The sequence below is a fragment of the Daldinia decipiens genome (genome assembly GCF_022478715.1).
Source record: "Daldinia decipiens strain CBS 113046 unplaced genomic scaffold F4813scaffold_16, whole genome shotgun sequence".
Taxonomy (NCBI): domain Eukaryota; kingdom Fungi; phylum Ascomycota; class Sordariomycetes; order Xylariales; family Hypoxylaceae; genus Daldinia; species Daldinia decipiens.
Genome location: NW_026054559.1, coordinates 1 through 22,925, shown reverse-complemented (window position 1 = coordinate 22,925; position 22,925 = coordinate 1). Strand labels below are relative to the sequence as shown.

The following is a 22,925-nucleotide window of genomic DNA, read 5'->3' as shown; positions in this document are numbered from 1 at the left end:
AGACATTTCTTCAACGGCCTCAATCGAGCTTAATGCCGATGATGACATATCTGTTTAGATGAGCCTTACAAGCCGGCCTTCATCAGACTATGAAGCATCACAACGAAACGTCGTCGCAGATCGCGTTTATGCGCCAAGATGCTATAGTGCCATTGCCATACCCAAGTACCCTCCATAGGGTATCTCGGTTCTGATCTCAATCTCAAACTAGGTACTGGGTTGCTTGCCCATGAGCAGATTGCGTTTAACGGATCCAGCATAATTATTGACATTTTATCCATAGTACTATAATATGATATCTGCTGTCATAATTACTTACATAGTTTATTGTAGCATTAGATGATATTTGTTTTGAGAAGCGAATTCTTCATTTCGCTTCTAGGGTAGAGGCAATTATATGTTCCTAGGTTAGACGGTGTTCTAGGCGGGTATTTGTCAAACCTACCACAATAAACATTTCGTTATCTTAGCTAACTGATTGTACTACTTCCACAAGAAGGATAGGCTCATTACTCCAGTGCACTCAGTTGATAAGTCATGTCGCTCGAGTAGGCGAAGAAACAGACGGCGATTATAACAATACCGACTACCTAGGTATATACGTGACAGACTAAGGACACGCTCAGCAACATCACAGATGCAAAGCGTATTATCCACTAAGGTACACAGCTCAAACTTAAACAAGCTAGGTATTATTCATATGCACCATCTCTTCCTGAAAGGCTTTTTTGTCGACCTATACAATCTCGATATACTACGAGCACACGCCAGTCCAGGCATCTGGTAAACCACATAGAACGCCGACCAGGAAACCTCTACAATTAGAAAAGAAGGCATCTGGACGCCCTATATCTCTAACCCGCATAATGCGCAATTTGTGAAACTCACTCTGACTCAGCATCACTTGCTGCATCTCTATCTTCTTTGCCCTCCTCACCCTCCTCCTGAAGGATTTTACTCTCCTCCTCACCCTTCTCCTCACCCACTTTTCCCACAGCTACGACAGGCGGCAAAACTTCTTTCTTCGTTTCCTCCGGTTTCTTCTCGCTTGGATTAAGGTTCCAATCGATAACGCCGTCCTCACCATATCTGTTCGCAAGCCACTCATTAGCCTGCTTGAAATGCCCGCAGTCGTAGAACCCCCTCGATGCGCTCAGTGGGCTCGGGTGCACGCTCTTCAGTACAAGGTGGCGCTTGGTATCAACCTTAGTAACTCGCTTCGCGGCGGGGTTGCCCCAGGCCAGGAACACGACACCACGAGTGCGCTTCTGCGCCACCAAGTCAATGACTTTCTGCGTGAAACGCTCCCAGCCACGGTTCGCGTGGGAGTTGGCCTCGTGCGCACGCACAGTAAGACATGTATTGATCATGAGTACACCGCGCTCCGCCCAAGGGGTTAGCAAACCGCCGCCGTTGGGTGGGGGCACGAAGTCCGGGTAGTCCTTCTTTAACGCGATGTACATATTTTTGAGGGAAGGGGGAGCCTTGGTTGGAGGCCGGACGGAGAAGGCTAGGCCATGCGCTTGGTTGACATTGTGGTAGGGGTCTTGACCTAGGATCACACACTTGACTGTGTTGAAAGGTGTGTGGCGAGACCTGAGAGGGTGATGTTAGTTCAATTCCCCGTATCGAGTATGTAGGACGGAGGTAGGCAGAGGTAGAGCGTAAGAAGACGAGATGCGACATCAACATACCATGAGTAGACATCTTCCCTAGGTGGGAACACCTTCTTATTGGCCTTAACCTCGCTCTCAAGGAACTTCTTGAGCTCGATGAACTCGGGAGACGTAATCTCTTCTCTAAGATGAGCCAGCCAGCTAGGATCCAAGGTCTGAATCTCAAGCTGGAGGTGGCGCTTCTGCTCTAGCGTTAGGCTTGCGACCCACTTGTCCTTGTCGAACTTGAGGGGCGCCGGCTCGGGGCCCGCACCAAACTTCGCGGGGGACGAGGTGGGCGAGCTCTTAGGTGCGCCGAAGAACGATGTTATACTCGCGTTCACCTTGGGCTTCTTGTTGGCGTCACCGGATGTGAGACCTTCGCTCTTGCGCTTTTTGGAAGACATTGTATTAGTAGCTACAGGTTTGGATACAGTAAGAGTTTGTAAGTATAAGTGTATGTGTAGACGGGGTCGAGGCCGAGTTAATAGGCGACCTATATCCCAAGTCGGAAGGTGTCTTAAATGACGTAGACACGGCACCGTGGATGCTTTTCACCAAAATGGATCAATCCAAAATAATTATTAGGCAAATAAGTAAAAAAGACGGAATTCTGACAGGTTGGTCAAATTAGACGTGCAAGCGGAAAATAAAGTGAACAATTGAATTGTAGTAAAGCTGACATTGGAAAGGTCCAAGGTTCTATGTTAAATGGGGATCCGAATCTCGACGCGTCTCCAAGACGCGAACCCCCTTTTTCGCACTTGACGCGACTTTCCACACGCGTAAAGTGGCTTATGCGATTACGATGTGCAAGGTTCAGGGCCTCAAAAAGTCCTAGAAATGATGTGTAATAAAGGAAACAGAGGTCCAAGCACAATCTACGTAATTCATAATTCTCATCAGAATTCTCATCATATTAATTCGTCTAAAAGCTCATCAAGAGCTTGGGTGTCGAGTTGTGATGATACATCGCCTCTTTTGCTTTCTTTTCCTTTTCCCTTCTTTCTCCCTCTAACTTCCGTAACATAATATACAATCATCATCAGGGCTATTCCGATTTACGCAGTAGTCTCTTAAAATGAACATCGCGTGATTAAACCAAACCGTCCAACCGTCCCTAATTTTTGGTCCCGGTTCCCTTTGGTTTCTAAGCAAGGTATCGTAACTCTGATCAACGCCTACTAATGCAAATCCAGAAATGAGGGGAGAGGGGTGATGCTACATGTCAAGGCTCGTCAGCCCGACCTTCGTGGCGCTTCTGAGTTTTGTGTTCGTTAATACTCCTAAACGCTCTCTTACCAACTTCGTAGCTGCTGATCATGATAGCGCAAGACGGCGCAACCTTGAGCGTACGAGGCAGCCATCCTCTCCAAAGTCCTGCCAGTCCTTCCGTCGAATAAATGTGCGAGAGGAGACGAAGCATGTGTTGAGCTTCCGGTTCTACAGCCTTCTCCACTGCAGGCAAGGCCTTGTTTGACGTGTCTTGATAAACCTGCCGTCGGGTTTTACCTACATCGAATGGCATCGTTATCGTTGATGCAAAGGCACCCGAAAGACAGCCGGCAGTGAAACTGTCCATGAAAGTCGCAGCGTGACTCTCTCTGCTCTGTGACCTAGTTCTCCGCCGCGCTCTTGAACCGTCATTCTCTCCAGTCGAATGCCTGCCACGTCGCTCTTCTCGCGCATCGGTAAGCTTACCTCTGATCGTCTCGTAGCCAAACCAATACATGGCCGAAAAGGGGACATCTCGCCAGAGAGTCAAAGTTAAACCTCTCCAAAGAGAGCTATACCCCTTGTCAGCCACCATCTCTCGGAGTCCCTTGAAAGTATTCGCTAAATGGCCAGCTGCGGTCGAGCCTGGTGAGGCTTGTAGTCGGGTTCGGAATAGATCGATTGGGCTGACCGCACCAACTGCAACAACTCGTGCGGATGCGCCGGCTACCATGGGCGCATATTCTTCCCTAGTCACTTTGCTAACAGGGCTTGTCTTGCTATATCGTAGCCAATCATAACCGGTGAAATAGATAATATTCGCGGGAACGGTCATAGCTAACGTCGGCGATAAACCTCTCCATAACGTCGTGAGGCCCTCGTGCCGAGCAATCTTCTTCATACCGTCAAAAGTCGAGTTAAATCGCCTCTTCTGTACCTCCTCCACGGCGCATTCCCCAGAAGTGGATACGCTCTCAATCGGACCGGCGACGCATACTTCGGCATTGTTATTCATAAAGAACACCTCTCGACAACACGCTGTAACTCCAAGGTTTGATGGCCGAAAAGCATTAGGTGACGAAATTGCAAGTCTCTGGAAGTCTGCAATGGGTTGCGACGAACCTTGCGATTGCAGTCGAACACGGACGACATCCAGAGGAGTGACTGTACAGAGTAATATCAGCTTATAGCCCTGTAGCTAAGGTGACGTAGAGAAAAGCTTACCTAGAAGCGACGTAAGAAGACTACCGGTAATGGCAGAGAGCATCTTCTGCCCCGCCGAGATATCCACCCCGTCGTTGCCGTCATCTTGGGACGAAATCATCGTCTGTCCCGCAAAAGCGTCTTCGCCTCCTCCTAATCGGTCATGGTTGTGGCCAGCGAAGCTATGACTAGATGCCATTTTTATATGCGCTGGCCCCGGTTATGCCGGGGGCGCCCTTTATGGCAGCTCAATCTGTTGTAGAAAGAAAGGACGACCCAATATTATGGAGGGTGAATGGGTTGTAAAGGTATTGTATTGCTATGTAGAAAATTTTTACGTAGATATTTCGTTGTAATTATGAGTGGCCAGATTAGGGGAGGCGAAGAATATCAAAGATGAGTGATGGAGGTCTGCGATATCGCGGGAAGGCGATTTTCTTCGCGTCATTAATACATAAGAACAAAATAGCGAAACTAGGTAATATTTTTAAAGAGAATTTACCGGTCCTAAGCCGAGCCCGAGTTACTCCAGACCGACGCAGCGGAAATCGAGAACCGCTCTCGATAAAGGTAACGCACGGTCCCTTATCGTCTTATCCATGATGTTCAAACCCAATCGGATCGTCTTGAGCTAGCGATTAGCTGCCCCACTAAGACCCCTCCACAGCTACATACCTACATAGTACATACAGGTATATGACTGTCGTTCGGCGATAAGATGGAGTTAGATAATGCATCCCGCGCAGCTCTAACCCGTCACGCCGGAGCACCTCATTGTACCTCAACGTTACAAGAGGCCGACTTTTAACTTCATCCGATATTCCGCGAATCACCTCAAAATCCTCATCCTCACTAGATACATAATCATTCTCTAATACCCACATAAAAGTACTTACGATACGCCAGATTTTACCCTAATTACCGTCTTTAATTAAGCACTGTACATTAAAATTCATATTCATAGAATTGTGACGATAGTTTGCCAGTATGGACCAACCGACCCAGCAGATACAATCCGAGCTAGAGAGCTTTAGAGAACAATGGCGAGCCGAAGTCTCGGCTCGATCAAGAAACACTGCTAGCTCTCAACAGCAGCAGAGGACAGCCCCTAATCAACCGGGATCCTCTTCAACTATAACAACCAACAGGCCTCCGAGGAGAAATGAATTTACGCATAGAAAATCAACTTCAAAGACTATGCAACGAGTCGAAGATGAGGATGAATACCATGAACCCCAGCATTTCGATGAGCCAGATACTAGCAAATCCGTAACAAGCCAGAAGCTCGGCCGTCATGATGGAGACCCTACTAAGGATATAGATCAAGAGCCCCAGACCGCCTTAGACTTCTACGAAAAAGCCGTCGAGAGGGAGGCGACCGGTAAACTCGGCGATAGTCTACAACTCTATCGAAAGGCCTTCCGCATGGACGACAATGTCGACCAATCCTACCGTAATAAGCACTTCCCAGGCCGTTGGATAAAGCCGGGCCAAATCAACCCATCTAACGCTCCCGTAACCGTTCCCAATACCGCCCATCACTCCCTAGATGGTGGAGCACCCGCATTATCCCTACCTGACCTCATTGCTAGCTTCTCCAGCCTCAAAATTGAGGGAGCACCACCAGAATGCGAAGATGTAGCAGCGCCCCCATGCCCCGTTTCTATGCTGCCCGACGAGATCCTCGTCAATATCCTGCGAGACGTCGCGGTCGCAGATGTGGGTGATTTCGTGCGTTTAGCCAGGGTCTGTAAGAGGTTGGCTTACTTGGTAGCTACCGAGGATCAAATCTGGCGACGGGTCTGCTTGGGTCACGAATTTGGTTTCGGTGGGATGCACTACCATTGGCAAAGGGGTATCAGCTGGGAGCCTCTAGACATAACACAGGGACTCACCGACTCTAATGACGCATTTACTCTAGAGGAATTGGCACGTCAACGACAGGAGGAGAGTCGAGCAACAACTAACCTGTTACTTCGTGGACCCTACGCATCGTCCTGGAAGATAATGTTCCGCCGGCGCCCAAGAGTGCGATTTAATGGGTGTTATATTAGCACGGTCAATTATATCCGCCCGGGACAGGCGTCAGCGCACCAGGTTACGTGGAATAGTCCTGTTCACATCGTAACCTACTATCGGTACCTGCGGCTGTTCCGCGACGGCACCGCCATCAGCCTACTAACCACCGACGAGCCTGCCCATGTCGTGCACCACCTTACACGAGACAATGTGGCCTTGCACCGCGGTGGCTCTGGGCCCCATTATCTGCCCTCCGCTGTTATGGGCTCCGCGCTAAAGGGGCGCTGGCGCTTATCCTCGTCAGCGGATAAGAATAACGACAGCACCAACAATACTAATACAGAGACGACTCTCGTCGACGCGGAAGGCGACCTGTACGTCGAGACGGAGGGTGTAGGGAAATATATGTACCGCATGGAGCTTACGTTCCGGGGTACAGGCAAGGCGGCAGCCATAAATAGGAATAATAACAACAGGCTAACGTGGAAGGGTTTCTGGAGCTACAACAGGCAAACAGATGATTGGGCAGAGTTCCCGCTCAAGAATGGAAAGCCATTCTTCTTCAGTCGGGTTAGGAGTTACGGGATCGGCGAGTAGGCAGTAGATAGGCGTTTATGAACCTCGAAGCTTGAGGCGCTTTAGCCCCGCGGCTTATTAGGTGTTGATCGCACATAACATAAAGCATACGTGACTTTCAGGCACTGCGTGTGCATAGGTTAGATAGGGAGATATAGCATCATAGGTATTCGTACATATCATAGAAATAGAGCAAAGGCATAAGGAGGTAACATCAAAGTATGCATGCTATGTTCATTCGACTGAAGTTTGACTTCTAAGAATTCTTTAGCAGACCTGATTAATATAGTACCTAGTCAAGATTGATGACCAATATGGTCGTCTCTCAGCCTGTAGGCCTCACAAATCATCATAATCCTTCTCATGTCGATCCATGCAAACACAAAAACAAATCCTGCATCCTGCCAGAACCAAGACAACCAGACCCGGAACAGTAACACTCATATAATCATCCTCTGGTCCTTTCGGACTATCATTCGTTCACACACTTGATAGTCAGCCGTAGGTATTTATTTTTAGATATCGGAAAGACCACGCGCATCGTAATAATATTTCATGCTGTAGTTGATGGCCTGCGACGACGTACGTTGAGATGTACGTTGAGAACGAGATTCCTCGACCGGTAAACCTTTGGCGGGAATCATATCCCCTTCATCGTCTTCGTCATCTCCATCCGAAATGACTATGACCTCCTTAGGGCGTGCGGGCCGAAGCTGCGCGGTATAGCCGCGTGCGGACGCCGGGCGAGTCGGTTGTTGATGGTCGGGTTCTTGGGGGGCACGGCGGGGGGCACGGCGGGGGGCACGGCGGGGGGCACGGCGGGGGGCTAAAAAGTAAGTATAGTATTAGTAAGAGATTAAGATATTAGGTTGATATAGTTTAGCTTACCCTTCCTGGCGTGCTCCTGGCCCTCTACGGCCTCAGCAGGTCGCTTGCGAACCTGGGGTGCCGCAGCATCCAACTTATGCTTAGTCTCGTCATTGCTTCCATTACTGGCAAGCTGCTTCTTGATAGCGACTTCGATAGCCTCCATGTTAGCATCAACAAGTTCACCGAATGCCTTAATCATATCTGTTTTGAACTTGTCGGCAATCCTAGAGGCGTCGTCTTCGCCAACATCGGTCATCTTGCCAATAGTGATGGCCATCTGCTTGAATTGGCCAAGTCCCACCATCATCATATCTCGTATAATCGTCTCCGGTACATCCTTGTAGTTGTTCATCTTGTACTCGGAGTGAAAGAAAATGCAGATACGTGTCGTCGAAGAGTGACAGTCTGGAAGGAAGAAGCTCCTTGTAGTGTTCAGGAGCTTTCAAACAAGTCTTTCAATGAACAAGACCAGAGTATATGCAAAGAAGAATAAAACGTGGCTGTAGTATGCTTGCTGTCTCAAGTTGCGGATTTAATCGTGGAAAATGCCATGTGACATTTCAATAGTGAAATTCCAGAAGGCAACGAAGTGTATGCTGCTGAAGTTTAACTTTGAAAATAAGAATTGCTAGGAGTAGGTCATGTATGCAAAGGCTGCGTGATGCCCAAGGGTGTAGAAAAAGACGTAAGAGTTATCTTGCTAGGTTGAAGTTTCGAAAATAAGAACCCCAGGATATTGTGGATGCAACAGAGGACAAAATACTACTGCTAGTGATCTTTAACGATGAAGATCTTGAGGGAAAAATAGTGGGAGTTGTTTCGTCAAAACGGAATTTTGAGAATGGTAATTGTGGGAAACAGATCATTTATGTACGCAAAGGGAAAGAAGACGTCGATTTTGTGTGATGTCCAAAGTTGAAAACCTAGAAGGGAGTGGCAGGTAACGGGGGTTTATTTTAGAAGAACTGTAGGAGATATTTCAGCTATGTACGCAAAGCGGGATGATACAATGTCCTAACATATACATGTGACATAATTAGTAAGTATGTCGGCAACGTCTTTCTCGGCTGCTTGGTCTAGACGCTTGGGAAGGTCATGACGGTTGAGACGATCAAGACGGTTCATATTTACTTGGCCTTAGGCTACGGGATATTTTACTAGTCTAGAACATACATACGGGGACGTCTTAGGTATCGAGATAGTTCACAGCAGACAAGGTTCGTAGATACTAGAGGTAAGATTACTAGAGGGTTAGAAATAGACGAGCTTTGTGAAAATAGTAACATCCTATCATTACCGTTGTTTAGACTCTGATGACGTAGGAAATCCTTTGACATCTAATTCGAGGCGGAAAGCAGGAGCAGTTTCTAGTATAGACGCGTACGACGATGGTAGTCGGAGAGGCTAGGAAGGGAAATGCTCACCAAGGGACAATCCATTAGTTCTGTTTATTGCCAATATGAAAGGGAACCGCAGATTTTCTATCATAAACAACACAATAAAATAAATGTTATGTTTATCTGATTAAATACTAGTAAGAGGTGAATATCCTTGGCCCTTTAAGAGAATATGTACAAAAGAGGCAATAGATGTATATAATCGCTTAATATTGCATCAGGCTGTGGCTGAGCTCACCGATGAAGTTTTGACGCAGTTGGTGCATCACAAATCTTGGACTTAATTTAGTTGGATAGAACGGTCTTATAGGCAAAGGATAACTTAGCATAAAGTTAAGTAACTAGTGTATATTGAACGTTTTAACAGGTTTTGTAAGAAACGTTTTCATGTAAGAAAATATTGTATCAGTATCTTAAATACATGTGGGATATATTAAGTTTTATTAATATAAACACATCTTAATACTATTGAAATACCAGTCGAAGTCAAACACAGGGATAAGAGACCAATTTGATAGTTCTTACTTGTTGGATTTTCTTGCCTTGCTTAGATATATTTTTATTCTGTGAATTAACCAAATGAAAAACTGTGATAGAAAGCTCTTTTACTAATTTGTTTTATTATTGAGATAAGTATTAACTGAGCAAGTTTGAATAGATTAAATAACAGTAAAGTTCATAAATGTTTTTCTAAAAACACTTGGGAATTTGCTTCTATCTGAAATATCATTCCTTAGTTTAAAGAGACTGTAATATATTCTTTTAATAATTGTGGCTTATTAAAAACTTAGTGCTACAAGCCAAGTCACACACCTGAAAGAATATAGTGCTTTAATATGCGCTAGACAGCCAGCAAAATAAGGGGCATGAGCCATAGTTTCGAAATCATTTTGGTTGAGGAAGTAAATAGGATGGATCTTCTTGAAGTATATTATTAGTGAGTTAGACAGACTGCGTTAACAAACTAAAGATTAAGGAAAATAACATTTGGTGTGGGCATCTGCCTTAGCCATGTCAGAAAGTGCAGGAGCATATTTCTGGTCCCTTCTTATACTCTATATAGAACCTGGAGTTGCTACATTTGCTACATATTCAAGTTAGCTTCTTTATTGAGTTGTTTAAGCCGCTGCATATACTTGCCATAATGCTGCAATCAAGAAGAAATCCCAGAAGATAAGTACAACAATCGATTGTTAAAAAAAAAAAAAGCCAAGTTAACGTTTCCAACTGCGTTAAGTACTAACAGCAAATTATAAACTTAATACAAGTAGTTACAACCTGCTGACTAGTCCAACCCCCTGTTGCATTCAGTAGAGTAGTTTGTACAATAGGGGTTAAGAAGGGTGTACTTTAACTGCAAATGTCTTTTCGTTTCCAAGAGCTCTATATGTTCTGGCTGCAGTTAATATACAATCGACATATAGCTCGGGAAAATGCCGCCAAGTCTTTAGCATAAGTTAATTACAATTCTATCAAAGGACGCTATATTGGGGTATTAAGACTTTACGTTTTCAGCAACTTAAGCCGCACTTGGAGGTTGGGTTTTTAATGGCGCAGGAGATGTGAGGACAACATTTACTATTAGTAACCTTAGTAAACCCAATCCCAAATAGTCTTTTATAGTAATAGTATTATACTTATCGTTTCGTCTTTGGGGCATTTTCCTACAACTGAAATAGCACTGCACCTTTCGACGCTTTGCGGAGCATTATCAAAGACTAACGCTCCAGAGACATCATAGCTAAACTACTTACAATGCAGTGATTACAAGGACCAGGATACTCTGTGAATTGACTTGAGCCTTAAGTTACAGATGTCACGGAAGTGTTTGTTGATTTATACGTGTGGTAGGCTTACCATTAATTACATCGCACTTTTCGTGCCTTGCAAAAATCGCAACTCTTCAATATCTCTATCACGGGACTTTCTTCTAGAAACAAACCCGGCTCTAATCTATTTCAGGGGGATAAATAGGACTGTACTTGAATGAAAGTGGGAAAAGGGAGAGTCGGGACGCGGAACGTGGAAAAGAGATGCTGTTCTGCTGAGCCCCAAACGAGACTAACGGTATCAAGAAGTTCGGCTCCGAACGCCAAGACCCACATCGGGGATCAGTTCATACTATTTGCCAGTCTTAAAGCCGTACATCTCAGATTACAGGAACATATATAAAGTCTCAGTTGTTCTATATACCAATTATCTAGATCATCATAGTCTAAAATTATTACCGAATTGCTCAATAGTAATAGGCCTGTACTTGAATCGCCGGTCGAAATAATGCTAACTTATCTACAAGAAAAAAAAGAGTTAGGAAAACTCTCACCTCATTGAGGCCAATAGATCGCGGGCAACGTGATTCTTCTATCTTATGTTGGGGTACTCGCTATGGCCATGCAACCATTATTATCTCCGGTAAGATGAGTCTGGTAAGATATAATTAATTCACAAATAGGTATCCTGTCTAATTTCCAGCCCTGCCGGCCGAGTGCCGGGGGAGTCCGGGTATGATGTGGTTATGCACTATCCTAACGACCAGGGTATGGGATTAAAAGAAGGATCCTCATGCTGGAACATGCGTATGCCCCATGAAGTTCATTTAAGCTTAACCTTCAAAGGCCGCGATGGCGCTGTGTATTATATGCCCTCTTGATATTAGGAAGTTGTTCCTATCTAGCTAAGAGGGTTCACGGTTGGTAAATGCCTATCTTTCTCGATGTGGTGGACACTTGAACTAGTTATCGGGACGTTTCTGGCTGCGTCAACATTCGCCAAGCACTGCGAACAAGCGATACCTCGAGGAGCAGGATGGAGTCAAATATAATGTTTTTGAGCACAGCGCCACGAAGTCCAGATTATCATTTATAACGCCACTGTCAATTCGACTAAAGCGGCTGCTTCTCTAGTCTAGAATCTGCTTCAAGCTTTTTACGATAGCTTTCTCGAATATGAAAATCGCGACTTTGGTATCTTCATCGAGTCGCACGATGGTCATTATGGACCCAAGTTCGCGAGCTATATCTTGGACCAGAACGTTATAATTTCGATAAGGCAATTTTTATGCCGAAGAGATCCGCTTAGTGGCCCTGGGTGTCAGTAATGGGTGGTTCGACGCTACTATTCAAGAAGAAGCTAACATCGAGTACTTGTACAACAATTCATACAGACAGCTCATTAATGAGACCTTTTATAAGGAGCTTCTAACGCGGTACAACACAAAATGCAAGCCTGCGCTTGATCGATGTGCAGATGTCGGTATGACTGATACTTGCTTTACTGCATGGAAGTTATATATGGATGAGATCAAATATCTAATACTTAGCGTTCTAAACAAAGACCATCCTGGATTTTATCTCGGCGACATTCGCGATCCATCATTACGAGCCCCTTCGACACATGTTGCATACTTACAAAGACTTGACGTACAGGAAGCTCTTGGGGCAAAGGTAAATTATTCGGAGCACGCCGGGGCCGCAGGTTTCATCTACTCAGGTGACGGTATAACTATCCATGTTCATATATATAGGTATATACTACATGAAGTAGTAAGAGTGGCAGACTCAATTGAGTGGTCCGGAAAGAAGACGTTCGCGAACCAGGACATGACACCATACGCTCTCAACGGGACGTAAAAGGGGGTATTTGAGTCTCTCGATAATTTGACATTTATGCGTATTTTCAAAGCAGGGCATAATGTGGAGGGCGCAGCTCATCCCAAAGTTATCCTTGACCATCAACCTAAAGTCTAACCCAATTAGGCATATGTGGACCATTTTATACCATAATAGTACTAGCGCACCCAAAACTCAACTACCATTTCACTAACATTATATTTATATAAATATACGCTTTTATACAGCATTATAAGACTTAATGAAATATAAAAAGTTTATTTTAAAATAAGTAAAAAATAAAAAATAGGTAAGCGCATATCTAATCAATTCCTAATCGATTAGGAATTGATTAGATAAAACGCGCTATAATACAAGGAATTTAGTGGTTATAATGCGCTGTACTTATAGGGCATTTAACCTTATTCTAGCAATTAAAAACGCCAAAAACTTACCCCAAAGTCGTACAAAGCTCACCCCAAAGCGGACCCCGTCAAATGCAACCAATCAGAATGTTGGATCCAAGGTCCCAGCTTTTGCCAAATCGGGTTAGACTTTGGGTTGATGGTCAAGGATGACTTTGGGATGAGCTGTAGACTCCATAATGTGCGGTTCTATCGTACGTTTGAATTAACTAAGACCCGATCCCGACTGACAATAGTAAAAAATGCCAACTTGAGTGTAGAACCGGAAGCTTCACTACAGATATTTGAACAGACCATGAAGACAAGCAGTCTAATTCCTACATAGGGTTTTGAGCATCTTAATTTTCCTTCGGGGAGGAGTATTGTGAATAACTAATGTATACATAAAAACGCTTAATATTCATTACCATCATGTTAGGCTGTAGCCTATGTCTCACTCAAGGACTTCGCGGAATGTTATAATTCTAAGCTAAAAACCCCGCCGGTTGTCTACATGACATAGTGTCATCGCAGCGTCCTTATTGGACGGACTAACGTAGGGCTGCATGTTGGAGTCTCACGGCTTAGCCGTAGTCTCACTCGTTGGACGATGCTATTCTACTATTGGCACAGCCTGCATAGTTAGGCAGACTGGTCAGCACTACTGTTTTGTAACGAGCTACTTATCATGGAATATCCGTAGCCTACGTAGCTACCTAGGTAAGTACCTAGGTAAGGCTATACAATACGTTGGAAGTTATAGATCTGTTAACCTCCCGCCAACGCATTCCCCGCTCCCTTTCACATTCTATCTTTCTAATGTATCAGACCCCAGAGACATTCATAAAATGGATGACAACAGCTCTGTTGCTAGTTTCGAAGAGATTGGTCCCTCTGGCAAAGTCGTTGGACTAGGCGAGGATAAAGATATTGAGAAACTAAGAGCCCTCGTTGCAAAAGCAGTCGTCAATAATGGCGCAGCCACAGAGATTACCGATGATGAGGTCCCAGATATCTGTTATGTGCTCCAGTACAAGGCACTTGGTGGGAAGCTTGTTAATTGTAAGTCGTCTCACTGCCAGAACTTATAACTAATCTTGCTAATAAAATCGGCAGTGCGTCGTAGTCGAGAGCCTATCAACATCGAGTTGGATGGCATTGACGAAGGGGGAGCTTCGACAAAAAAGCCTATCCTCGAGATTGTAACTAAAGTCACGACCTCCTTAAAGAAGGAAAGGCCGCATCCACGTCGTCATCAGTGGGATCCTGACTTCGACTTTGACATGAACAATGAGTATTCCCGTCGCCATGCTCGCGGACGAGAGCATGATGAAAATTCAGGGATGAATATTGTCAAGGTCGAAAATACGTCTATGGTCATCAATTCGATCCATCTAATCAATGCTCTGAGGGCTGTGGTAGAGTATTATCCCGATACATCCCTCCTCGGAGATACTGTTACTATCAATGCACCATATCATATGCTCGTCCATCACCAAGCAGCGCTTGCTCGTTATAAGATCAACCAACCAGAAACCCATGATGATGAATATGTCCTTACAACTGCTAAGCACATCGATATACTCCTTGATTTTCTTGAGAAAACTTTGGGAACCCAGATCCATGAAGAAGAGAAGAGACACAATAGCAAAATACCTTTGGCCACCTTCGACAATCTCTGGCTTATATTGAAACCTGGAGATATCGTCTATGCAAAATACGACCGCCAGTGGACTTCGTTCATTATTTCCAGTATCACCGGCGGTCCATCCGTCAACGAAGGTAGCATTCCATATGTTGTCCACTGCTGGAATATTGCATATACCTCGGAAAAGTTCTGCCGGACTATGCACGAGTTTGATATCGACCCCTTCAATGGAGAAGAGATTATTAAAAACCTTTCCGTCATCCCCGCTTATTTCTTTCGGGGTGAGAATGGTAATGCCACTCCCGAAGAAGCTATGGCTAAGCAAGTTATACTTGGGAAGAGAGTCTGGGAACTTTCAAAGGGACCAAACCATATGTTTTATAACGGGCTTCTGGTCGAGAAGGAGCCTGACTTTGGCCGGGATTATCTAGGCGCTACGGGCTACTTGGAAGGTCGTGTTATCGTTGACAATGTCGGTTTCTCGCACTACTCCTTTGATCATCCTGAAAGAAAGAACCGCCAGCAACGTGCATGTCCTCCCCCACATATTCGCCCGCCACCGCCCAAAGATCAACTACCTTATTTCGCCCCCAAATGCACCTGTAGTGCTTGTACTAAAGCAAATCCAAAGGATGCTTTGAGCCCATTTGCTACATTGCAAGATCTCAACCCAGCCAGCGATTCACCACCAGAAAACGACCTCTACTATATAGTCTTGAGTAAGATTGTCTCTGGATTCATACTCCGGGACCGACGTTGGGGTTACTTCAACGTTGAGAATCTCCAATATGTCGAGTTTGACAAGGAAGTCTTCAAGTATCTCGTGTTGGATGACGAGGTCAAGCTTACGGTTCGTTCACTCATTGGTAGGTTTTCCAGTACTCATGGTCAGGTCAGTCCATGGCCAAACGACTTCGTCAAGAACAAGGGTCAAGGTCGAATCTTCCTCCTCCACGGACCTCCAGGCGTAGGTAAGACTTGCACTGCCGAATGTGTTGCAGAGCTCACCTGTCGTCCTCTGCTGTCGCTCACGAGCGGTGATCTTAACATCGACTCTTATAATGTTAGTATTCAACGTTCCCCATTCCCATATAAAATGGTGCCATACCCGCAAGTTACTTAAGGCTGTAGTTATATGTTTTCTTATATGTACACTTCGAGCAAAAAAAAAAGATTTCCGTCGTCAATCGAATATCTGCTAACCCTAGATCGTGGATTAGGTAGAGAGGAGCCTCGACTATTTCCTGAAACTAGGTGAACGCTACGGTGCCGTAGTATTGATCGATGAGGCCGATGTGTACCTCGAGGCCCGACACGCATTGGACATATCGAGAAACGAGCTGGTCTCAGTCTTCCTACGGGCACTTGAATATCATAGAGGAGTATTATTCCTAACGACAAACCGAGTACAAACCTTTGATTCAGCCTTCACGTCACGCATCCACGTAGCCTTGCATTACAAGCCACTAACGGACGCTGACCGGGAGAAGATCTGGCTCAATGGCTTCGAGCGACTCGAACGCGATAGCGATGGTAAAGTACATATCAGCGTAGCGACGCGCGAGTATGCCTATGAAAGCAATGACGTGCAGAGCCTGCGTTGGAATGGTCGCGAGATTCGTAACGCTCTTCAGACGGCTGTCGCGCTTGCGGAGACCGAGGCACTGGAGGACGACAAGGATAGAGTCACAGTCACTGACAAGCACCTGAGAACTGTAGTCAAGATGAGCCGCGGCTTTAAGAACTTCCTGCGCCAACAGAAGAAAAAGCGCGGTGATGGCGTCGAGAACGACGATGAGGAAGAGGGGCTTGAGGACGGCGGAAAAGGCTCCGCTGTCTATGACGACTGATTGGTGGCATCGTTTCTCTTTTTCTCTTTTTCTCTTAGCCGCTGATCTGTAAACACTTATGATGATTTAACACAAGGGCCTAACCTGGCTATGTTTGTGTGTTACTAGTTTCGCGGTTGGCGGGAATTCCATATCAGACTGGAATGACTTATGATTTTTCATAGCTTGAAACTTGAGAGCCAGAGGTCTCTTCATTCGTTAAGTCTTGAATCTACCCGCAGTAGGTAGAACGAGCCCACCAGATAATATATTCCAATATCAAGGGCTCTTCTTACATCTCAACAGTCGTACACATCTACACCAATTGAGATATCCTTCCCAACAGGCTCATAGTATTAGCTCTACGAGCGTGTCTCAACTACACAATTAGCTAGCGCTATAGCATTCGCACAAGTGCCGTTGCTAGCATCATGTCCCAAAAGAGTGTTGCAGGTGATACGACGCAAAGCGCCATTTCTAAATAACTATGGACTCTCTTGACCAAAACTGGCTATAACCCAATGGATTTACAAGACGAAACGAACGAGCATCTGCATCGAATTGCGGAGAGTCGTCACCGCTTCCACTATGAAATCTTTACTGGTATGCTCCTCTTACATCTTCATGCCCGGAAGGTGGTCAAGCCCTATAACAAGTCAGTGTTTAAGTATTGATCCCAGGATGATTCAAAACTTACATCCGTCGGTTTCCTCGCCAACCATGTCAGGGACAGTGCACTGGTTGGCCACCGCCATGGTTTGCTTTGTGATGGAACCGCAGCCATCGTAGAAGCATTCGGACTTGTTCATGGCACGCTGCAACGAGTCACCTTTCCAGCCGAACATGTAGTCAGCGTGAGTGCCATATCCACTGCTTCCTTCGAAACTCCACACAAATGGGTTAGGGGTTCCTGAAGGCCACATGCTGTTGAACTTGGTAGTGTCCCAGACGGTCTCGTAAGTCACCTGGGGCATCCGAACAGGGTGCGACGCCGGACACGGTGGAGCATTCGTGAAGCCGTCAGACCTGATGGTGTTGTACATGTGGGATTGGTGGTCGGGGCTGTCAAGGTTCTTGCCATCCCAGCATCTGAGCATTGTCATTATAAGCATCTGTTTCAGGGTAGTGAGTTACTAACGCTGGGAAGTGGTGAACAGCGAAGATACCGCCCGGGCAGGGCCTATCGGGGAAGTCCACCATCTCTGGACCTCTGTTGAGGGTAGTCTGCAGACAGTTGTATCGCAGACCAATGTGGCCCTTAGCCTGATCGAGGGTGTCGGTTGTCGGGCTGCCAACCGTCATGCGGAAACCCTACAAAGTATCAAAATCCTAGGTCGTAACAGAACATCCAGGAGACTTACTGGCTTGAAAGCCGTTATGGGCTGGTTCCTCAAGTTGTCGGTGGTGAAATCGTACGGTGTATAGTAGATAGTCATGCCACCCTTAGTACCAGCTGCCAAAGCAGCATTGTTGATCACCGGAACTCGGTGATAGCTGCCATTAGTCGGGTGCTTGAAGTACAACACAGCAGTCCAGTAGTTTGAGAAGTCCTCGGACATCTCGCAGGTGGTGCAGGTGGCTCTCGCGCCCACATCACCAGTCATCGTGGCGTTGAAGGCGTTTCCGCCCACGATGTGGTGAACATGGGCCGAAGGGTTGTTGCCAGGCTCGACGACAGGGTCAAGACGCTGGGTGGTCAACGATGAACATCCAAAGCGCAGACCCGCCTGAACTGGCGCAGCGAGCGCGAGTGCGATCGTGAACGACTTCATCTCAGCGGTGGATTTGTCTTGGCAGCAGAGGCGTGCAGAAGTAGGCGAACCAAACGAAGCAGATCTCAAAGTCGGTGCCCGGTTAGCCCTTATAAGTGCGGTTCTACACTCAAAGAGTCGTGGAATCTCATGTGTAGCCACTTGTCTCCCTGCCCGCTCAACCTAAGCAGAACTAATATATTCCTATACATAGTGCATGTCGCGGTAGTTGAAAACCTACACTGGAATAGAGGCAAAGTGGTACAGATCGTCCCCATGAGGAAACCAGGTCTCATCCGCATTACTATAATTATTTTGCCGGTGACATGGGTATCTAATCTGCACATGGAATAAGTGGCAAGTAAGATTATTTCCCAACACGGCAAATATACCAAGTGGATTCTTCGTCGCCGGCAAAAGTCCTCACATGACGCTTATCACTTCTTCTGCACGTATGCGAGCACAGCTGCCGCCAAAGCTTAAATTGCCTTACATCACGCTGCATCTCAGTCAGTTTATAAATTATTCGACGAATTACAGGAAGAAGACACATATTAATATTTGTGAGGCCAAAACATAAACATGGGTAAGCAAGATAAAGCTAGAGGACCTAGGATACACCCTGTACCGACTAACCCATAAGCGAGGAGAGTATTTGAAATAGTGAGAAGTGAAATGGGGAAATTAAGAGAAAGAAGATAGAGTATGGGCGAATGGAAAATATTGATATATTAAAGAAAGACACGCACCATTACGGTACTTCATATCTCTACTAACAAAACTTGATAATAGGACTCGTTACTCCAACGAGGACAGTATTCAGTTCTAGTATGGCCGCCAGATAACCCTGCTATAAGCAACGTTATTGAATGAATATCAAATCAGTTGCCACTATTATGACCACTACGGCTAAGTGCTGCCAAAGCCATCTCGTATAATACTATATCGCCGCCATAGTCAAGGGCTCTGGGAAATTATATCGTGTTGGAAACCAGCTGGCTGGACAATCAAACTGTTAAAGGGTTATTAATTTATTTGATATTATAATACGCTGTTGTTTTGTCTATTTTGTTATTAGAAAAATTTCCGTGGGTGTTTAACCAGAGACCCACCAAAACGACAATCCTGTGTTGTGGCTAGATATATAACTTAAAATAATGGGGCAAATCTCCAACAATTAGAAGGACCGGTAGCTCAGTGGTAGAGCGTGGGATTGCAGTTACAGCAATCATCCTAAGGTCACGCGTTCGATCCGCGTTCGGTCCTTGGGAAGCGATTTCTAAGATTTTTTTCTTTTTCTTTTTGTGTTTTCCCCTATTTTTTTACTCCCGCATTTACAAACTTACTCGACAATAAATCATAAATGGACTTATTATATATCAAGTAACTCGTTAACACAATACCATTATCGTACTGCTTATTAAATTCGCGAAATGTTTAAACGCAGGCGAGATTATTAGCGCTGCTTATCAAATGTCGCGCCCTAATTTAAGCAACGTGTCTGGCAACATTAGAAACTTGATCCGTAATACTTCCAAATGGGTAGTATTTTTCATTTAATGCGCAACGCCCAGCGCGCGCGAAATTCGATAAACAATGCTAATATCTTCCGGCGCTGTTTCCTCTTGTTACTTAAGGGCCAACTAAGTTGATTGATTATCTAAAACGTTGCTTCTACTAATATTCCTTAGATATACCAGACGAGTCTTCTACCCTGCGTATTCATCTCCCTAGTATTTAAGCAATAGGGTATTTATTGTATATATTTGAGACCATTTTGATTATACTCTAGCTATACCAAGATAAAATGAGCTGCCTACGTGATAACTACTTTTACTTATAGCCCGAGTGATTCTCAAGTCTGACGTTTCCTTCCAGTTTATATATTCACTATGAATCCAGGCTAGAACCTCGGGAATACGATAGGCGCAGTCCCGAATAAGGGTAGCTGGAACAATCCACCTGTAGTCGTGTCAACTCTTAACAACGTCAAAGCCACTCACTGGCTTCAAGGGCGTGAGGACCCCAGATTAGAGCCTTGTAATTATGTATAATGACAGTATAAATGCGACTGGACGGACTGTTAGTGACATATGCGGACCATTTCACGGGGAAACCTCCTGACTGGACGGTTGACCTAATGTGGCTTAAGCAAGCCTCCAAGGTAGTGGACATGGCCTTGGACAGAGACTCATACGCAATCACGAATATTCACCACGGTATGTACAATTACATGGAAAACAGTCTCAATGACTTACATTGGACCAGATTCTTGGGGATGGGCTGATGTAACAGCATCCGAAGCTAATATTACAATGATACAATGATCGAGGAAAAGATATACAGTACCTGGCTCCAAATCGGGGAGACACTTTGATACAGATCTTCCAGACTGGTTTTTGAACCAATCAACGAGCCCCCGGCGAATTCTGCTGAAGATCGGTATAAATTCAACAGGATTAACGGGCTGTTTCTAAAGGCTCTTACCGACTCCCAAGGATTTAATACACAACGTGTTGTCACGCTGGTTAGAGGTAGTATGGATAGCATTAAAACTTCAAACTGGTTCAAGACTTCGACTGGATATTCCAATCCTTGAGCTATTTAATGCTATTATAGTCCATGTAACTAAGTAAAGGTCCCAAGACTGTAACACTAAAACTGATCATCACTATAGATAACTTCGTATTCCAAGCTTGGTGGGTGGGAGCAAGGATTGCTCCTCCATAAAGAGGTTGGTGGTATACGTCAAGACCAAAACCATATGGGGATCCGACGCAGACAAGGAGAGTCTTAAAGCTGGCTTCGCAAACATCCGAGGTAACTTCACCGACGTGCCTCTAGTTATTATCGAGTTTGAGGCCAACACGTTTGTAAAGCCCGCTGCGAGAAGGAAGTATAATGACTTTGTAGTACGAACAACTCGAAAATACAACACATCCGTTATCCGTTAGATAACCGCGACAGCGCTTTAGATCGTGCTTTCCATACTTGGCGTGATCCTTGTCTCATCGATATTATAGACAACGCCGTAGAAAGGGTTTCGAACAGATTATCGGATTGAACTGTCGGATCTGCTAAAGAATAATCTAGTTCCGGTCATATATTTCATAATGTAGGAGAGTATATTACAGATTAGACCGTAAAACTTATATCGAATGAAAACATGATCGCGCATAAAATCTTTTATTTATGCGCCTTAACTTATTTTTATAACTACTTATTTTTTTTATCCTTTTATCTTTTTTTATACCATTTTATTTTCCTTTATTCCTTATTTTTTCTTTTATATTTTGTTTTATCTTTTTTATTAACGGTATTTATGTATTTTTTTAAAAAAAAGTTAAACTTAAGCATATTATTAAATTAATTAATTGTATTAAATAATTTAAAAATCTTTAATCTTATAATATAAAATAACGGTGTAAGATACGTTTTTACGATTTTATTTTAATTAATTAAATTATTAAAAATATTATTAATTATATAATAATTAAAATGTATAAAATTAAATGTTTATATTACTTGTTTATAATTATTAATTTTTAAATTAAATAAATTTTAATAATGTTAATATATATAAAAAACTTAAGGTTTAACTTAAACTTTTTATTTAAATATTTTAAATTTAAAATTATAAAAAATTATTTAATTTATTTAAATCTTAATTAAAAATAATAATAAAAGTAAAAACACTTATTAAAAAGTTAATTATTGGTAATATTAATTGTAAATAATTAACTTTTAGTTTTTTAAATAATATAAAAAATAATTAAAGTTTTATAAAAACTTTATTTAAAAGAATTAAACGTTTATATTTATATTAAAATATATATAATTAGTATAAAAAAGATAATTAAATTAAAATAATTATATAAAAGTTATAATATTATTTATAAAAGCATTTAAAAGTTAATGATAAGATCACATGATGATGATATCACGATAACGATAACATAAATAAAATAACTTAACTTAACTTATTTTTTTTATAAAATTGAAAAAACTTTATTTTCTTTTATAATATAACTTTGATTTTCCATTTATAATGATTTTTAATATTTAATAATTTCATTTCATTAATAACTTAAAGGCTTTTAATATAATATTATATTATACCTTTTATTTTAAAAATTATGATTAATTTATCTTATAGTTTTTTTTTCTTATTTACTTATTTTAAATAATTAAAATAATAAATCTTTTATTAATTATTTTATAAAAACTTAAATTATAAATATCGTAAAATAATTTTATAACGTTTAAAATTTTAGAAATTTTAAATTTAATTAATTTAACCATTTAATTTTACTAAATTAATAATTATATAATTTTTAAATTATAAAATTAAACTTTAACTTTCCACTTACAATGATTTTCAATAAAAATTAATATTAATAATATAACTTATTTTACTTAAGTTTTTAATTAAGCTTTTTTTATAATATTATTATTATTTTTATCGATTATTACGTAACTGTAAACTTTTTTCAAAAAGTTGGTTAAATTTTATAATAAAAGTTTTTTTGCGTTTTATTATATTTAAAGTTTAAATTACGGTTTTAAATTAATTATATTTTTAAGTTTTAATAAGGGGTTTTACCATATTTATTACCGTTATTAATTGTTAAATGTTTTTTAATTATATTATATTTTTTTATTTAAATTATAATGTAAGTTATTAAAGATTTTTTTATGTTAATAAGTTTATTATTATTATTATTATTATTATTCTTATTATTATGATTAT

The 22,925-nt window shown here is 42.9% G+C and overlaps 6 protein-coding genes and 1 non-coding gene across 7 annotated transcripts; 3 read left to right on the top strand and 4 right to left on the bottom strand.

The window, feature by feature from the left end:
• Window positions 1-447: 447 nt before the first annotated feature.
• On the bottom strand, window positions 448-2,171 carry F4813DRAFT_69012 (uracil-DNA glycosylase). The gene is made up of 2 exons (XM_049248773.1): window positions 1,695-2,171; window positions 448-1,596 (listed from the first exon to the last, which is right to left on the bottom strand). The coding sequence occupies exons 1-2, from the start codon at window positions 2,060-2,062 to the stop codon at window positions 885-887; spliced, it is 1,080 nt and encodes a 359-aa protein (XP_049099544.1). The 5' UTR covers window positions 2,063-2,171; the 3' UTR covers window positions 448-884.
• Window positions 2,172-2,883: 712 nt separating this feature from the next.
• Window positions 2,884-4,194, bottom strand: F4813DRAFT_380719 (mitochondrial carrier; the record flags this gene model as incomplete). The annotated part of the gene is made up of 2 exons (XM_049245589.1): window positions 2,884-4,034; window positions 4,095-4,194. 2 exons carry the CDS (start codon window positions 4,192-4,194, stop codon window positions 2,884-2,886), a joined length of 1,251 nt encoding a protein of 416 aa, XP_049099543.1.
• Window positions 4,195-4,858: 664 nt separating this feature from the next.
• On the top strand, window positions 4,859-6,960 carry F4813DRAFT_358944 (uncharacterized protein). Its single transcript, XM_049243281.1, has one exon. It carries the CDS (start codon window positions 5,061-5,063, stop codon window positions 6,687-6,689), a length of 1,629 nt encoding a protein of 542 aa, XP_049099542.1. The 5' UTR covers window positions 4,859-5,060; the 3' UTR covers window positions 6,690-6,960.
• A 223-nt stretch (window positions 6,961-7,183) lies between these two features.
• On the bottom strand, window positions 7,184-7,890 carry F4813DRAFT_389311 (uncharacterized protein; the record flags this gene model as incomplete). Its single annotated transcript, XM_049246813.1, has 2 exons — window positions 7,184-7,494; window positions 7,557-7,890. The coding sequence occupies 2 exons, from the start codon at window positions 7,888-7,890 to the stop codon at window positions 7,184-7,186; spliced, it is 645 nt and encodes a 214-aa protein (XP_049099541.1).
• Window positions 7,891-13,795: 5,905 nt separating this feature from the next.
• Window positions 13,796-16,445, top strand: F4813DRAFT_380717 (P-loop containing nucleoside triphosphate hydrolase protein; the record flags this gene model as incomplete). Its single annotated transcript, XM_049245588.1, has 3 exons — window positions 13,796-14,009; window positions 14,064-15,658; window positions 15,816-16,445. The coding sequence occupies 3 exons, from the start codon at window positions 13,796-13,798 to the stop codon at window positions 16,443-16,445; spliced, it is 2,439 nt and encodes an 812-aa protein (XP_049099540.1).
• A 593-nt stretch (window positions 16,446-17,038) lies between these two features.
• On the bottom strand, window positions 17,039-18,196 carry F4813DRAFT_389309 (uncharacterized protein; the record flags this gene model as incomplete). The annotated part of the gene is made up of 4 exons (XM_049246812.1): window positions 17,039-17,070; window positions 17,122-17,513; window positions 17,563-17,735; window positions 17,786-18,196. The coding sequence occupies 4 exons, from the start codon at window positions 18,194-18,196 to the stop codon at window positions 17,039-17,041; spliced, it is 1,008 nt and encodes a 335-aa protein (XP_049099539.1).
• A 1,162-nt stretch (window positions 18,197-19,358) lies between these two features.
• Window positions 19,359-19,441, top strand: F4813DRAFT_t73. Its single transcript has one exon. It is a non-coding gene; the product is annotated as a tRNA-Cys (tRNA).
• The last annotated feature ends 3,484 nt before the right edge of the window (window positions 19,442-22,925 follow it).

Excerpts from the sequence above, each read along its gene's own strand:
- F4813DRAFT_69012 (XM_049248773.1), bottom strand. The coding sequence starts at position 2,062 with ATGTCTTCCAAAAAGCGCAAGAGCGAAGGTCTCACATCCGGTGACGCC. Across the intron at positions 1,597-1,694 it reads AGGGAAGATGTCTACTCATG|GTCTCGCCACACACCTTTCA; the intron begins GTATGTTGATGT and ends TCACCCTCTCAG.
- F4813DRAFT_358944 (XM_049243281.1), top strand. The coding sequence starts at position 5,061 with ATGGACCAACCGACCCAGCAGATACAATCCGAGCTAGAGAGCTTTAGA.